Below are 18940 nucleotides of genomic sequence, written 5' to 3' on the forward strand. Positions count from 1 at the left end.
TGTGGAGGCTTTCTCAAAGACTGCAAGTACTTGTGAGCAGTTGGAAGTCATTGTTTAAATTGAGTACAACAGTCCACTAATCTGAGGAAGACTGGCATGTTCTTCATTGTGTCATATCACCTGAAGAATGCTGCTTAATTGTCCTGTTTATAAGAAGTAAATTCATTTATATCAATTGCTTTGTATTCTCAAGCTCTCTTAGCAAAATAATTTAACTGTTTGGATCAAACTTCATCTGACTAATACCAGAAATAAAACAAAGAACTGCCGATACTGGAAATCTGAAACAAAAACAAAAATTGCTGGAGAAACTCCACGGGGTGTTCTGAAGAAGGGTCACCCAAACCAAATGCTGTCTCTCCACAGATGCTGCCAGACCCACTGAGTTTTGGCGGCAATTTCAGTTTTTGTTTCTGACTAATACCTGCTTGTCCACCTTTGGAGAGATTGATTGAGCACATATACAGAATAAATGAATCTATAGATCAGATCACAAAGGGATATGGCTGTTACGCTATCATTGTTTAATGTGCAACAATGTGAATTAATTTGCACATCTGGCCACTTTCTCCTCCTGGCAACTTGCTCCTCCTGCTACTTAGAAGGTATCTAGGATAGAATGTTGGTATCATTTATTTTTTGTTGTCTGACGAAGGGTTATGCCTGAAATGTTGACTGTCTTGATTCTCAGATCCTGCCTGACCGGATGTGCTTTTTCCAACAGCACGCTTTATCAAATCTTGTCAAAGTTGAGAGTGTGGTGCTGGCAAAGCACAGTAGGTCAAGCAGTATCCGTGAAGCAGGAGAATCGACGTATCAGGCAAAAGCCCTTCATCAAATCAGGTCAAAGAGTTGTAGTACCATTGTATTGGTAAGCATGCCTTACATAGGGAACAAATGGATTGGCTACTGCCAATATCAATCAAGTGAAAAGACATATTTAAGATTTGAAATTGCCTTGTCCAGTAGAAACCTTGTGATTAAAAACTGAAAGACATGCAGATGCTGGAGATCTGAAATGCAAACAGAAATTGCTAGAAAATCTCAGCAGGTGTGGGGACATCTGTGGAGAGAAATCAGTGTTAATGTTTCAGATCCAGTGACCCTTTTTCATTGATAGCATGCCTGTTCTGAAGAAGGGTCACTGGACCCATAAGGTTAACTCTGATTTCTCTCTACAGATGCTGCCAGACTTGCTAAAGTTTTCCAGCAATTTCTGTTTTGTTTGCGATTAAAAACTTTCCTCCAAAACACCAACATCACAACAGCAAGTAATTATTTAACTTTATCAAACTAATATGGGAACATTTCACAAAATATCATGGAAGTCATTTTGTAACGGTAATCAGGGTGTGTGCAACATTTAAAAACCTGCCTGGCAGAAAAAAGCAGGATGTTTTACAACATGAATTGTAACTTAACGTTCATTTTACTGCATCTGTTTATGAAATAACAGTCATGAAGGATAGCATAACTTGCTTAATTATACAAATACTTAAGATGCTTCATCTTACTGATCTAACAACTGATTATTTATAGCAATGTATGTGAATTTTGCCCACGAAACACCTCAGTAATAGTTCCATAAGCAACATTTATGTTTTTGTACCTGTACCATTATTAGAAATAGCCTGGGGTTTCATCTCAGGGGTTTAGATCCCTAACAGTTCAGTATTTGTAACATACACATCATGTGTCACCTGGCCATCTCATATCATCACCACCATAATGTGATAGTTGTGTTACATGACCCTGAGGTTTGCACAATATGCTATCAAGTTTTCTGATGCGCTGAGAAGTTGTGTTACTGTTTCCAGCCTCCTATTCTTTGATCAAAGTTATTTGTGTATCACTTCACAGTCAAAAGTAATGTTCACCTGCCACATTGTTAAACTAAGATAAAGTAAGAGATTTCCATTACATTTAAGTATTTTAAAATATATTCTAGTTGTATGGATTCTATAATAACAGAATGAATGCATTTATTTTGCTATGTTAACTCACATCAGATAAATTGAAATGCATCAAATTCTTAACAAAATGTACAGTATAGCTTAATTAGAATGGTTGAGTAATGAGAGAGACTTTGACTGCTTTTTCTGAAATGATCGTAGCTATACATCTTCAGATTTAGAAAAAAATTCTATGGTCAGAATTTTACAGGGTCTTTGAAGTGGGGTTAATACTATAAAGGTTGGTAAAATGACGAGGAAAGGCATTGTATCTTCCCAATGCCATGCCATTATGTTTATTGGCAGGAAAGGTGGCAGACAGTCTCCTGCCTGGAGCCCATGTGAACCATTTAAGAGGCCAATTTAGAAACTTACCCTGTTGTACTTATGCGTCAGCGATGAAAGGTATCTCCACTGTGTGGGAAGAGTGTCAGATAAACACTGACATCCTTCTGGTGGACTCCAGGTGAGGGAATTTCTTTGTGTACTCTTTGGTCCATGTAGGACACTAACCCCACCCCCCTGCCCCAGCTATCGTGACCTCCCCCATTGCAATGGTGCAGTATGGCCTCAGTAACATCCCAACCCACTCAATCTCACCAGAGGCTGTCATGTAGGTAAGTGGGCCAGAACTTACTTACGTTGCTTTGATGGTGCCATGCATTCTCCCGCCAAGAACAGGCCCAGAGACCACTGCTGAATCACCAGCCCTCTGATTGGGATATCCGCTCTTGGAGCTGGGTCACCCTGGTTAATAAGCTAATATTCTGGCAGCAACCATCTAACTGGCTACTGCCAGGAAGATGCAGTCCTTGGTCCCACTGTCACAGAAGCTGAGTTACTCCTGCTTTCAGTGCTTGGAAAATGCAAGACTTAATTCCATAGCAATCCAACATTTTGCCAGTGAATGCTCCACTCTAGAACCATTAAAGTTCTATCAATGGATGGTAATCAAGTGAAAATAAAACCCTGTAATTGTTTCAAATTGAGTTTCCTGTATATATATATTTATAGTTGCCAATTGTGTGTTATGTTATTTGTAGAGTAAACCTGCTCACTCCTTGTAGACTTAATACTGGAAGTAAGTACAATGAAGGTTAAGACAAAATATACAAATTTCATAGAAGTCTTGCATTTCCCCTATCTCAAAAGAAAAGCATGTCTCAGCCTGTTTTAGTGACTGGTACAATTTTGATCTTCACATATGTGATAATGTTCGTTGGCTGCATCAGATGAGGTCAGTAGAGTATAGATGACTACATATTCAAACAATCAGAAAACCTTAAAATGATTATAGCACAGAAGGATGACATTTGGGATATTACATCAGCCCTCCATAAGAGCAACTCAGCTGAGCCCTCACCCTTTCACCACAGTCCTGCAAATCTTTTGTCTTCAGCCGTTCATTCAATTGTATTTGGAAAATGACAATTGAATCAGCTTCCACCACCCATTCAGGCACTACACTCCAGATCCAAATCCTTCACCACATAAAAAATGTCCTTTCCTGATGTCACAAAACGTTCATTAGCCACTCACCTTAAATCTCTGTCCCCTGGTTCTGGACTCTTCTCTGGAAGCTTTGACTAGTGTAGTCACACCTTCTCCAAATTTGCTACTGTAGCTGTGTGAAACTGTTATTCATCAAACTGTAGCTTTTCTGAATAACAATGTTCATTTCACAAGAATTGCTGGGAATACATGGTTTTGGGCCCTCCCTGTGAGATTCTAAATCAGCCTATATTCCATCTCTTTCAGATCTTTGAAATTGAGCTGAATCCAAGTCATCAATTGGCATTTCATTTTTTGTGACCTTGCTTATAATGGAAACTATTTCTGTTGACTTTTGTTTCTGTGATTAGAACACTCACAGCAGGTTTATTTAGCACTAATGCCACCTTGATACATTCAATATTCATCTTTACCATAAATTATAGGCATACTGTGTCTGTGAACCTTGCTACTTTCTATATGTAGACTTTGACATTATTTTCTTCATTTCATTAAAAGTGATGTCAAGGAACAGCATTAATGGAGAGCCTAGATGGTAAAACAAAATCAACTGAACCTAAAGTTTGGACAGCTTCTGATCAATATCCTTTCTTGCTGCTGCATGTAGACAAACTTTGATCTTACAGCACAGAATGAGGTAATTCAGCCAATTGTGTCTGTTTCCAACTGTTTGAAAGAGTTATACAATTAGTTCCACGCTGCTGGTCTTTCTTCAGGGTCTTGTTATCATGTATCTTACAGATACTTATCTTACAGTGAAGTCTATCAGCAGTGGAGGCCTTAGAAGTGTATGCATCCAATCAAAGACACTCCAGTGGAATTATCACATCGTAGCGCTGTATGCTTGTCATCTTCAGTCTTGTTGCTGATGCCACATTGGATCTGCTGAATTGCAGTTACTGCTCCTTAATTTACTGCCAAGTCTTTACTTTGCAATATGGACTCTTCATCTAAAAATATGAATTGATTGGAGTATCTGCTCATTATAAAGCTTATTTAGGTCAAAATTGTGGCCAGTGTTCTTCCAGTATTTGAAGAATAATGTGTTTTTCAAGATATATTTATTTTAAAAGTTCATAATTAGATTAGTGAATCTCATATTCAGTTTTAAGCCTATGTTTTATTAATTTTTTCTCCTGGAAGGCAGAATCACTGCACTACCTCCATTAATTGAGAATTGTACCAATAGCTGTTAAACCCTCTTTGAAACATGGACTGCTCCATAAAACTCCTATTTAAATTGGGATTAGCTTAATTATTTTATCTTGCACCTGATATTTCAAGCACTTCATTCACTGAAATATTCATGAAAACATGTGACAGATTTGTAAATTTTGTCTTTAACAGTTATACACTGCTTTATGAGCGTTTTTAATCAGGATGTATTTGCTTGAAGAAACCATACGAGGAAGTTAATGATTTTGCTAATTTGAAAAATGCTGGTATGATTACCTAAGGTTAACTGATTTGTGCATTTTACAGAATACAGTATAAAGTAAATTTACTCTGTGGCAAGCAATCAAAGAGAAGCACCTCTGTTTTTATATTTCTGGTTGCTTTTACAGTGTTTTTAAAATTCCTTTTTCATCCCTCTAATTCCCTTCTTTTACTTTTTCTTTTTCTCTCTTACTCATTTCTCTCTTTTTCTTATAATTCTCTAATTTCTTATACTTCTGTTTCTTTTTTAATGCCTTTTCTGTGTTTTTTAAAAAAAAGCTGTCTTTTTCTCAATCATTTCTTTCTCATCCTTCTTTTCCATTTTGTTTTCATCAGCTGTGATAATTTCTTTAAACGTCTTTCACAGAAGTACATCTGATACCCCAATCCAAACTAACATCCTTTAGTTTGGAGAGTATACTGTTGATCCTTTATGGGCTTGAGTCAGTAGTTTGTCTCAGAAGCATTATATGTAATGGAGGAGGTCAGGTAGACTAGAGAAGGTGTCAGCTCTTCAGCAAAGTAATACAACCCCAACTGGGACCTGGCAGAGTTCCTGTGCACAGTGGATATTGTGATTCAATCAGTCCCAGCACTTGAAGTGAAACCCACTGTGAGTGTGCACCTGGCAAACTTGAAGTGAAAAGCAAGGAAAGGCTTTTGAAAATGTTTTCCATTGCATCTTGATGAGATTTGGGTCAATTTGTTGCTATCTTAATTGTATCCAGGTCAAATCAGGTTGGTCTTAGGACACAGTTTCTGTCCATTCTAGACAAATGCAGCACTGTGTATTATGACAAATAACATGCTAAACCATCTGAAAAGATTATTAAACTGTTAAGAAAACTTGAGTCTGCTGCTACTGTGATAGTTCAATTGGTTAATGCACTATCCAGTGTAATACTGAGCCGCACAAATCAGGCACAGATGCGACAATTGACCTCACATAAATGCCATCAATCAGTGCTTGTCATGAACAATCAGTGTCTGCTTTTCAGCATTTGCAGACAAAACCAACTCCTCCTCTTCGCACTATTTTTCCATTAGTGGCACTCCTGATTCCTCCCTTCAATATTGCTTCAAGTTCCTCTTGTTCGTATCAATCCTGGTCCTTTCTGTTAACATTCTTTCTGACTGCTCCTTTGGTGCAATGCCTTGTTCTTCCCCTCTTAGTAATACATTCAGAATCTTCTCCTTGGAACTTGAAAATTATTAAACACATGTTCTGTAATACTGGGGTAGAAAATCACTGCCAGTATGAGATTGCAAAGGGAAGTGAAGTACTACCATGAACTGGAAGATGGAACATGGGGATCAGAATGTTGATGAGAGAAGGAGGGGAGAAATACCAGCATATTATTTTCAGTCTCTTTCTTGATTATTTCAATTTGATATGGCACTCATAAACTTTTGGGGAAAAGAGTTCCCAATTTCCACTTTTTTTTTATGAAAGCGTGTGTCCTGATTTTAAATTGTCCAACTGTAATTTTAAAAATTACGCCTACTTGTTCTAGGCTGCATGTTCCACTGGGCTCTATTTATCTTATCCCATTTTCAATCAAAAACCAAATATGATTTCAGATTAACTCTTTAAATTCTGATATAATTCCAGTGGATCTGTGATGTACCGAATAAACTCGTTGCCAGGATTGAACCATGTCAACATAAATTGGAATGGGAGATGAATGGCTTTACATCACTGTGAAGATTGCCTTAGGACATTAACAATCTATTTTACAACAGACTACCAACACATAGTCAAAATATTCATGCAAAATATGAAGGAGTATACCTACAACTTTTATACAGCCTTCAATATAAGCAGTCAGGGGAAGTGAAATGAATGATTTAGTGGCAAGTTATTTTAATCATGTAAGCATGTCTATTTTCACCTTCAATAAATGTACACAACTTAGGACTAAAATCGGGCTGAGTTGTTAAACATTTTGAGGTCCTGTCAGATTTTGTTTTTTTCCAGAATAATGGTGTTAGCACTGTTGGATCTATTAAAGTAAAAATCATCAATATATCCTATTGCTAATTGCAATTTAGTGCCTACATCTGGAAAAATGTAACGTAGACAGTGGAGGAATGTCAGAATCAGTTTGGTCTTGATGCCTACATAGCCAAATAAACTTTCAGCATTAATTGACAATATGGGTGAGGTCATTGAAATCAACCTGTAAGGACTATGCCTCTTCTTTCCTCTTTTTGTCTTTATTTTTCTTCCTTTCTTTCTATTTCTCTCTTACTCATACATACTGTCATACTCATATTCACTTAGATATTTGGGGCACAATCTTATGTTTTCTTTGGCTTAGTGCCAGTTTTGCTGAGTTTCATCGAGGGTTTCAGACCGTGAAGCTAGCGAGTTTTCACACTGCATCTTACTAAACTTCCTTTGCTGCCCTCTCACCCAATTCTAGCCCAGTTCTGCCACTCACCATATCTGGAACAAATCACCATTGCTGGGATATTCCAAAATGAAATGGCATTCCTGGTGCCAGCATGATATTTAAAAGGTTGTTGTGTACCTAAACAAGCACAGTGAGTGTACAGCTACCCTGTGTGGTTCCTGACATTTGCTCTGGAAGTAGCACACAAGGGAAAATTGGCATCCCACTTTGCAGGTTGGAACCCTGGGCGTACAGGTGGAATGGATGGTGCAAGTGTGGGATGTCCTCCTTGCCAGACATGACAGTGGAGGCCATAATACTAGACCATGACAGTCTAGTCCAAGGTTAATACAGTAAGGTCAGTGCAGACTATGCCATCTGGAGGAATGCATAGCACTGTAGGAAGAAGGTTAATGACCTTTTTCACTCTGTCAGTGTAAGTTTTGTTCAATACCTGACTCTCACTCCATCTCTTCCACTGTACCCATCTCTTATCAAGGTTAATGCACTACCATTCACACTTATACTTGCAATATCTTCTCTCACTGGCTGTCTCCCATGCCAACCTCCAATATCACATGCCCTGCTTCTTCTGCACTACCATTTCACTTGCTTGTGACATCTCTGAACTTCCACCAAAAAAAACCCCAAAACTTTTAGTTTCCTTAGTGCCTACCTGCCTGTCTTTAATTCAATGAGGAAAACAACCAGAAAATGTCAAGACGGGTAGTGGGCTGTCCAACATTTGGCTTCTCACCTTTTCTGTGGAGAGGAGCTTGATTCTGATCTCCCTAATTGGCTAACTGGCTGTGTCCATGATCCTGGACTTCTATTGGAGGCTGCCCTTCATTTATTTTGCATAGCATTGAGATAGGCCTCACTGGAAATCTCATGCCAGTTGTGCCATGGTCTATATCATTTAGGTCCCATAAGTTCCTGCCTTTGGTCAGTTTGTTCTGTAATAACTTATTCCCTTTGCTTTTGAAAACTTCCTGTTTAATTGAATATGTAAATTGATGACAAATTGAGAACCCACATGTAAGACTGAACAGGCAGCGTAATCTTTTATATATTGTATACTCACATGTCAGAATGGAAAAGGTTATGTTTTTCACCAAGTAATGGTCTATGTAATAGTGTGCGTAATGTAACTAGTTAATCACATTCAGCCTTTCCTGATTAGAACTTTAAATGATTGAGTCTCTGGTTTTCACTTTGGTATATTCTACTGTTTTCTAACATTTTGTGGGAGTCGTATAATCCCTGGTGATTATATCAGTAACATCAAATAACCCTCTGGAATACAATTTTCCATTAAAGACCACTGTATTTGCCCTGTGTGGAACAATAGGGAATTACCTGATCCACTAGTTATTTGCAGAGGCTGATTCTAAAGGTTATTGAAAAATGTGTGCTGATGTATTATTGTCAACGGGATTCTTTCATTTTTTTTTGATCGGGTTCAAAATCTAGTTAACTTCACTGATTTTTCTGTTTCCAATAGTCCTTTGATGTTGCAACCATAATGTAAGGAAATAATCTCCATTGGTGACATGACATAATGCTACTCCAGTGTGTTAGTTTTTTAGTGGTATATCGTACAGTGTCTAGATTGTATCACTGGGCAATTTTGACCATGGTAGAAGATCATGCCTAGTTTGCCTAGACCTGGAAGAGCCGACTCAACAATTGAACCAGGGATTACTCCACTCTGTATCAGTTATAGAGCTAAGAATCTGTTTGAGATAGTCAGGAAGGAGAGGTGCATATCAAACAATTCCTCTAATAACTAAAGAACCAGAAATTGTAAAGATTCTAATCTCGCTATTTTGTCTCGGAAGAAGGAAAACGAGTTTTAACCATAAGCCAAGAAGACCTGCTAGTTCCTGGCTAACTTGGACATTAGCAGATGCATGGCAAACACTTTGCTCACCATCACAGTGAGTAAAACGTGTGTTGGATACAGGATGGCTTTTTTTGTCAGCTTGTCAATGCTTGATTGTAATACTGTGCACTGTCACTTTGATTCCTTGTAGAATGTGCACATGCTGTGCACACGCAAACTCTTTGGAGTGGCTTTTTCTACAGAACTGGCAAATTCTGTGGGATCCTCAATTTTCAAATCTCTTTATAAGTTTTTCACTAATTTAGGGATGACTAGTATTGCTGCCAGAGCCAAAGTGTTGCCAGATGGAAAGTGTAATAAGTTCCATTCTCCAGTAGTGAATTAACCCTCACCCTGATGAGCGACAGATTATTTTGGCTCACATACTGCTAATGTTCATATTTCAACTATAGATTTTTTTCCCCTCCAATTTTCTCTTTTGAAGGCATTGGCTCATGCTGGGTTCCACAGGGATCAAAAATGCTCAAGCACCTCGCCCAAATTGCCATTCTTCATATGTGGGCTTGTCCTCATTGACTATGAGACCAATTCTTTACTCACCAGATGCCGACACACAGACAATTTCCTTTAAGGGTCACAGAATAGCAATAAAGAACTGTGCTGATTTTTAAATTCTTCTCTTAAGTGAAAGATCTTTAAGCCTATAATAGTGTCCCAGCCTCTGCCTCATTTCAGGATCAGAAAGTAGGAAAATTTTAGATTTTCCTATTTTGTGAACACTACTGAAATTATGGGTTCACATGATGAATTCTATTGAATTGAAAACATCTCTATACTCCACTTTTGAAAATCTATTAATGATCGTTGAGGAGGAGGGAGTTCCATTGTATCATATAGAGAAATAGCACAGCAGAATGAGAAAAGAAGTAGTGTGATATTAAGTTTAAAATTGAAAATTTTAATCATGGGAATGTTTATGGAAGTTTGGGAGACAATACTTGTGTATGCCCTAACAGAATAATAATTAGTCCTGGAGCCAACTTGTAAAAAATTACTAAATAAAACCCAGCTCTTTGTGAAAAGAAGGTTTGTCTCCAAACAGTGAGTATAAAATCTTCCTTATTCCATTATCTATTACTTGCCTTGAACCTTTGTCTGCATGGAAAATACTTCCATTTCAAATTGATACACTCTGGTTTCAGTTCTCTGCTACCCAGTTTGTTATAATCACTAATCAGGTGCAAGCTCTGGATATAGCAAAGGGATTCAGGTGCAGTACCATGGAATTGGACTCTAAACTTTGCAGAATCTCTAGCCAAACTGACTGAGTACAGCTACAATGACTTGACAATGTGCAAAATTGACCACATATGTCCTGTTCGTAAAAGAAAACAGGAAATATCCAATCCAGCCAATTACAGTTCAACAGCTTGCTGTTAGCTATCAAATGGTGATGGAAGTTGTCATTGATAATGGTGTCAAGCAGCTCCTCAAATATGCAAGTAATTAGTCTTTGTCCATATGTACCAAGAGCAGGACAACATTCAGACTTGAGCTGATAAGAAATGAGTAGCACTCATGCCAGGCAATGACTAAGGTAGATAAGCAGGAGGCTGGGAGAACACAGCAGGCCAGGCAGCATCAGGAAGTGGAGAAGTTGACGTTTTGGGTGTAACCCTTCTTCAGGATTGAAAATGTTGTCTCAGTTTACCTTGGATGCCAGCATCTGCAGTTTTTCTTTGTTTCTAGCTAGTGACTAACTCAAAGAGAGGATCTAACCAGCTCCCTTTGATATTAAGAGGGGTTGCCATGGCTGAAATACCACCATCAGAATCCTAACCCTACCATTGTCTCAAACATTACTGGACCAGCTATATAAATAAAATGGCTACAAGACCAGGCCAGAAGTTGGGAACTGTATGGCAAATAATTTGTCCCAAAGCATATCTATAAGTCAGAAGTGATGAAACATTCTCTACTTACCCAGATGAGTGCAATACCAAAGATACTCAGGAATCTTGAAATAATCTCAGATAAAGCAATCTGTTTTCTTGGGCATTACACCCTTAGAAGCACAACATGCTGCATTAACAAGATGCATTGCAGTGATTCATCCAGGCTTTTTCAACAAGACCTTCCAAGTCTGCAATCTCTGCTCTCTAGAAAGACAATGGCCACATATGGATGGGAAGACCACCACCTAAAAGTACCCCTCCTCATCCGGCACCAACCTGTTTCGGAATCATATAGTCACTGTTATGGATCAAAAACATGGAATTCCTTTAATATCAGCACAATGGTTATACCGACTTCATATGGACTGCAATGGTTCAAGGATAATTGGAGATGGGAAACATTTGCTGGCGTACCTGTGATGGTCACTTCACATTTATGAATAAAATAATCATCCATCGTCTCTTCTATGACATGCTTGTTTGATATTGTACCAAATAGAATGAGCAGTTTCCCTATATGTTGCACAAAGAACTTTGGAGATAATTTGTCTCATTACACCTAGAGAATTATGACTTGTAACATACATCTGACTTTAGGATATGGCTAATAGAACCTTATCCTTTCTTGATGATATTCACCAGCAGCATCCAAAGGACTTCTTTATCCATCCTTCTCCAGAAATACATTTCACAACTCTAGTCTTTGGATGTTCATTTTTATTAAGGTCTATTTTCCAACCACTTACAACAAGATACTCCAAGTTATAATTGATAATTCTTAAGATCTCTACTCATGACACTAACCATCTTCTGTAAAAATGCTTCTCAGATAATTATACTGTGTGCATGTTACAGCTGTTGACTATTTATTTTAACCTCTAGTTCCCACCGTTACTTTTTATCATTTTCGCGTTATCATTACATTAGTTTTAATTTCATTTTACATTTCGTTCATTCTATCCATCCATGTGATATCTGCTGATCTTTTGGTATGATGGCCACTAGGATCTGCTTATCTCCAAATCTCACTACTTTTTCTGATTAACCTCCTACTTTGATGTGGTTTCGTACTTCATCTGATGTTTCCATTTATTTTTACATTAATTTTATTCACTCATGAGATGGGGGTATCGCTGTCTGGACCATCAATTATTGCTCATTCCTAATTGTCCTTGATAAGATGGTGGTCAGCTACCTTCTTGAACTACTGCAGTCCACTTGCTGTAGTTGGACGCAAATTGCCATGGGGGAATGGAGTTTCAGAGTCTCAACCTAACCATGCTGATGGAATGGTGATATATTTCTAATGATGAGTGGCTTGGAGGGAAGCATGCAGATAGTAATATTCACATTTATCTATAGCCCTTGGCTTTCCAAATTGTAGTGGTCATGGGTTTGGAAGGTGCTTTCTAAGGAATTTTAGTGAATTCTGTATTATATCTTAAAATACCTTATAGAGGTTTACAAAATTATGAGGGACATGGATAGGATAAATAGGCAAAGTCTTTTCCCTGGGGTCGGGAGTCCAGAACTAGAGGGCATAGGTTTAGGGTGAGAGGGGAAAGATATAAAAGAGACCTCAGGGGAAACTTTTTCATGCAGAGGGTGGTACGTGTATGGAATGAGCTGCCAGAGGAAGTGGTGGAGGCTGGTACAGTTGCAATATTTAAGAGGCATTTGGATGGGTATATGAATAGGAAGGGTTTGGAGGGATATGGGCCAGGTGCTGGCAGGTGGGACTAGATTGGGTTGGGATATCTGGTCGGCTTGGACGGGTTGGACTGAAGGGTCTGTTTCCATGCTGTACATCTCTATGACTCTATGACTCCATCTTGAAGATGGTACACACTGCTACAATTAGGCATCAGTGGTGGATGGTGTGAATGTTTGTGGATGTGATGAAATTCAAATAAACTGCTTTGTGCTGGATAGCTTCAAGCTTCTTGAGTGTTGTTAGAAGTCGCACTCATCCAGGAGATTGTTCATTACTCCTGACTTGTACCATATATAGTGAACAGACTTTGGGGAGTCAGGAGGTCAGTTTGTTTGCTGCAGATTTCCTAACCTTTTGACTTGCCCTTTTAGCCACAGTATTTGTATGGCTAATCCAGTTCAATTTCTGGTCAATGGTAAACTTCAGGATGTTGAAAATGGGGTATTCAGCTGTGGTAATACTGCTAACATCAAGGAGAAATGGTTAGTTTCTCTCTTTTTGGAGACAGTCATAGTCTGACATTCAGGTGACTCTAATGAAACTTGCCACTAGTCAACCCAATCCTGGATATCATCAAAAACCCGTTTCTTTTGGAGGTGGACTGTTTCAATATATCTTAGAAGCCTCGTCCTTCAGTAATTGTCCATCACCATTCACATCCACACAGGGTATCGCATGACTGCAGAGCTTAGTTTTGAGCCATTAGTTGTGGAATTGCTTAGCTTGATGCTTATGATTTTTGGCATGCAGGTAGCCTTCATTTATAGCTTCACTGTATTGTCACCTCAAGCTTGGGTATGCCTGACACTGTTCCATGCAAGCTCTCCTGCACTTTTCATTCAATCAGTGTTGGTTCACCTGCTCATGAAAATCTTGCTAGTGTGCAGTGAGAGGCGTTTTTGCTTCCATTTACATTAATTAGCCTTTTATTATGAACTAGTCTCACCTCATTTATGTGCAGTTTCCTATTCTCTCATCCATCAGTTCGAGACTGGGCAGTGACAATTTCCAACATGAAAGTCAGAGCAGTTACCTGGTTACTTCAGCTCACTACTTGCTTCTCTGGCCCTATATCTTAATCACTATACAACACTAGGATACCAAGCTAGACCAAATCATATTTGCTATCACTGGATTTGTGACACAGTGAAATTAAAATGTTCAATGACCCTCAAAATTACCCAAGTGCTCCTCACCAGCCTTTAAGACACCAAGTTTATAACTTAGACAGAAATTAACAATTTATTATGAATGCTGTAACATTAATAGAGTAAAGCTAAACAACAAGATAAACTAATGTCTGAGTTAATCATACGATTGGAGCACACAATCACAACTCACTCTCAATCCAAATAGATACAGCTAAGGGATAAATTAGAAAGAAAATAAGAATTGTACTTTGCCAGTTCACTAACTGTTTCAAATGATGAGTACCAGGTCCTAATTAAATCCTTAAATGCTGTGTTTTATTGTAGGTATGTGGAATTGTATTTTGCTTTAATTCCAAAATCACTGGTCAATGCAAGCAGCTTTCAGCAGACTCTGAGGAATATTCACCTATTCTTATAAACTGGGATACTCCTCTGAACATGTAATTATTCTTTAACCGAATATAAAACTAGAGAGTGTAAAACTCAAACACACCTTTCCAGTCCCACAGCTTCCAAGTAGATAGCCTTCCACTCCCAAACATTAGTCGTAATCAGTTCAACTTATGGTTTCTCTTTTCCACATTCTGTGTGGTTGCCTGGCCAGCAGTGACATCCCCCTGATTGACCAGTGAAACATCTAACCTGTTACCAATCGTTGCACGTAACACATCCTGATGTCAAAACGATGCAGTGTTCTCAGAACAATAATTAACCTGCAGTTATCTTTCCATGCCAAATCCCGTATGCAAACATCAGTTTGCTTGTTCTTTTTTTATAAAAAAAGGCTGCTGTTCAAAGTTCTAAGTTTGATTCTCAACTTCAGCTCATAGTTCTAAATCAAACACAAGTAAAATAAAGAAAAATGGTGATGTCTCAACAAGACATTAGTCACCAACATCTCAGGACTTGTTCCTGATGGCATTGAACTTGTACCAGCCTCTCCACACCCTCATGGTAAATCACCAAGAAACTTGCAATACAGGTCTGCACTTCGATCCTGTACTTTGGAGCATGCCACCTCTTTAAATTGAAATGCCGCTGGCAGGACACTTTGCACTCATGGACATGCACCCATCTCAGGGATTAGACTAGCATGCCTCTCATAGCTTCTTGCTCATGAAAATCAGTGCTTACTCGCTTTATGCCTGCTTTGATATTCACAGCATCTTTGTCTTGCCTTTCCATTTTGCAGAAGATGAATAGTTAAATAACCAGGTTGGGTGGGAGCATGATAATGAACAAAGCCAATTAGGTTCATGAAGAAGGCCACAAAGCAGGGACTATGAACTTTTGAAGGGACCACCTACAATGAGAGAATGACAGACTCACTGTGTGAGGCATGACTGCTGTTTTCTTCTCTGGAGGTTAAAATGGTTGCTCACTTCATACCTTGTACCATCAAACATCCTGTGGTGCTGGAGATGGCTAGATTACATTCCTGTTGTTTCAGCTTCAATGACATTCACTCACACAATTGGTGATGAAAATCAACAGATGTTTACAACCTTGCGAATTCATTTACAATGAAGTTTCACTGTATCATCTAAATGCCCTCAGAAGATATTACCTCTCCTTTCGTTCCTGTTATGTCTTGCTGCAGTCTCATGGTCTGCGACTGGGATGGATGGAGCCTGGCCTACAGTAGGCCCGTTGGTCTTTGGAGTATTGGTTGGGTGACCTGAGGGATTATTTTTAGCTAGAGGACCAAGACATGCTGAGTGTAACCTGCCCAGAGGCAGCTGCACCCTCCTTTGGAGCTGAAGGTGAAAGTAAGCGTGGAGATGGAAGGCCTGGCCATCATCGGAATGTCCTGAGAGGAGACTTCGGGCTTCTCTGAATGTGGCTTTTCCCTCCTGTTAGGTACCTACCACCCTGTCTCCTTGTGATAAAGAGGCACACTGAGGGAGGTTGAGATTCTTTGCCCCACTGTTGTTTTGCCATCGGTGCTGATCACTACTAGTATTGACAATGCCATCATCACAATGATTGAAATGTCAGAAATGCATAACTATTTTGTTTTTTGAATGAAAAAACTTTGTAGAGACTAGTTAGAAAAGTCTTCATTGAATTGAAAGTTCAGTTAATGTAATACTGATTTGGTTACATGATTTTGTTTAATAAATTTGTTTAAAAACAAAGATAATTTTAGCCAACATTTTTTTAACATAGTTTGTTTTTTAAATAGATATAAGGCATGAGTGCAGTATATATGTGATTCAGAATTGACGATGCTTTCCATGTTAAAAATAATAACTCTGTACATAATATATATAGTAAATCATACATTTTGAAAAATTCAAAACAACTTTCTCAATATTTTAAAGCACTCTGTTATTGTAACTAAACCTGTGTCCTCCATTATGTTCAACAGCAGAATGTCTTCCAAGCAAGCCACCTCTCCATATGCTCCTTCTGCTGATGGAGAGGAAGCAATGGTCCAGGAACGATTGGTACGGGAGAGGGAAAGGGAGGAGCTCAGTGATCAACACACAGCCCCACATCTGCCCCTCCATACATTAGTAATCAACAAACCTCACTCTGAGGAGCTACCCGCTGTTGTCAGCAGCCTCCAAGCAGACAGTGATTGGGAAAACATGGCGACCACCCAACACAGAACGGTAAGGCAGCCCAAATGTCTTCATGTAGCATCTTTTTCATCTACAAAAGTTAAATCTTTGTGCTTTCCAGGCTTTGATTTTCCACTGCTCATTCATATGTTCAATCATAGATCCCATTTGCTAAATGGATATTCTGCCCCCTGGGTGAGATACCTGCCTCTCAGTTTTGCCACCAATGGAAACTGAGTGAAAATGGATTGTCCTAGCCGATTTCTATATCCACAGAATACTACGAATTGTTTTCTACCCATTACTACCAGACACAATTCTGTGATAGCAGAATGGATTCTCTGATTTCTCCCCTGAACAAAATAACCTTTGGTAGAGGTTCAAAGCAGCTTGGAGATTACTCAACTAGATGATCATTGTTTACATCTGAGTATGACAGGAACACCTCTTTATATCTGTCTATCTTTTTCTCTCTCACACACACACTTGCTCACACTCACTCACACACTCTCGCTTATGTACACACATTCCTTTTCTGACTCAGTCATTCATTCACATACACACTCACTCACACACTCACACAGAAACACACCATGAAATAACAAAAATTGCTGGAAGTACTTTAATCAGTGCTGATGGAAAGACCTCAGCCTGAAATGTTTCTCACGGCTGGAGTTTAGACAAACTCCTTCCCCATTTACATGCCCCACCTCACCATTCCCCACCAAACCAGCTGTGTTTTTGGCAATGGGAAGAGCGTGCCAGGCCAATACCTTCCTGCTCACCCCTGACCAGTTTCCTAAAGATGCCAGGTGAACGTTGGCAGCCTATTCATCCTTTTTCAATAAATAACTAACAGACAATTGAACTTATTACTAATGTCACATGAATATGATGCTACCCATGCCATAAAATGGTTGGTCAGGCAGGATTGTGAAAGCCACGTTTTAAAAAAAACAAAATCCTTAGGAAAAGGGTGATGAGGCTCACTTTCTTCAGGAGGCCCTATGTGCACTTTGGGGACACTTCCACCACTTTTATTCCTCCCAACATGGCCCCCAATACCTGTACTCTAACCTCCTCTCTAGACTCACTGCTCCCTTCCCATTCAAGATTCCTGACTTCCCTGGACGAAAGATTTTTCTTCATCCCAGGGCCAATGTGCACTCTTGCAGACCACCTGCTCAGTTCTGGTGCTATCAAGGAGGAGACTACCTCCCACTGAGGGCTGTGGGTCCCACTTTCTGCCGGCTGGTACTGTTTTATCACTTGCACTATTTTTAAGCCTGTTGCCTCTCATCTAACTTTTGCAAAGGTGAGGTGAGTAATATCCTTACCGATTAGATTCAAACCTTTTTCTTTCCACAGGGACTGCCTGACCAACTGCATACCTCCAGGTTTCTTTTTGTTTTCATTTCAGATTTCCATCATTGGCAGTATTTTTCTTTTCTATGGAAATACTGTACATTTGTCTCGTAACTTTCAGTCATATCATGATGCAATCAATAATTGTGTTCTCATAGCCTCAACTGAGAGCTGGTATTATAATCTATTGTCACTTTAGTTTGTGTCCAACTGTTGTGCATGAGATACTAAATTTACTCTCCTGAACTACTGGGAATGTATTATGCACATGATTAAAATAGCATCTGTTATTCATAAACTGCTATTTACAAAAAAAAGGACGAGATGAAGAACCTTTATCTTCTTTTTAGTTTAACATATTTTCCTAATCAACGTGTTCAGAGGTGCTATTACATACCTCAGAAACAGGTGGGACTTGAACCCAGGTCACTCAGTTCAGGGATAGGAACACTACTTCTGTACCACAAGATTCAGATGGCAGGCCTGAGTGCATTATTTGTGAAGACTATAATACCCAGTAGATTTCGACTTCAAAATTCTAGAACTTAGCCCTTCATAAAATCTAAAGCCAAAGACCAGGAATAGTTCAGATAAATTCCCAGTGACGAGATTGAAAATGATGGTTATTCTATTTCTTTCTGTCACCATCACCACACACTTCCCATACTTGCTTCAGTGGCCTTACTCCCCCTTAATAGTTAAATGAAGAATAGGAACTGAAATAGGAATTTCCCATACATTTCAGATTCACTCTATGCATACCAAATTCTTTGTACAACATAGAACATACAGCACTTTGACAAAGTCTAGCCATGGTGCTAAAACTTTATTTACATATTTTTAAAAATAACATTAAGACTAAACCTAACAGTTTATGCTCAGATAGTTATCCAAATGTTTCATAGAGTAATTCTATCTTTCCATAGACATGCGATAAACCAAAATGAGTAAAGTTTAAAGCATGTAAGCCGACACTTCAGAAGAAGCCAAACATATTGACTGACTGCCTCCTTTAATACCACAGCAAAGGGAAGTCATTATAAAA

The 18940-nt window shown here is 38.9% G+C and overlaps 1 protein-coding gene across 24 annotated transcripts in view; it reads left to right on the top strand.

The window, feature by feature from the left end:
- sox6 (SRY-box transcription factor 6) overlaps positions 1-18940 on the top strand; it is a 636702-nt gene that overhangs the window by 251282 nt on the left and 366480 nt on the right. For 16 of the 24 annotated variants that reach the window (XM_087996501.1, XM_087996502.1, XM_087996498.1 and 13 more), the window contains one exon: positions 16335-16581. In XM_087996501.1, coding sequence (XP_087852627.1) covers positions 16335-16581 — 247 coding nt within the window. Of the gene's footprint in view, positions 1-3962; positions 4102-16334; positions 16582-18940 lie in introns of all 24 variants that reach the window. The other 8 variants (XM_087996500.1, XM_087996507.1, XM_087996514.1 and 5 more) reach the window with 3 other exon arrangements.

The sequence above is a fragment of the Chiloscyllium plagiosum genome, unplaced genomic scaffold, assembly GCF_037043375.1.
Source record: "Chiloscyllium plagiosum isolate Xiang-an unplaced genomic scaffold, Cpla_swu_hap1 HiC_scaffold_18, whole genome shotgun sequence".
In the NCBI taxonomy this organism is placed as follows: domain Eukaryota; kingdom Metazoa; phylum Chordata; class Chondrichthyes; order Orectolobiformes; family Hemiscylliidae; genus Chiloscyllium; species Chiloscyllium plagiosum.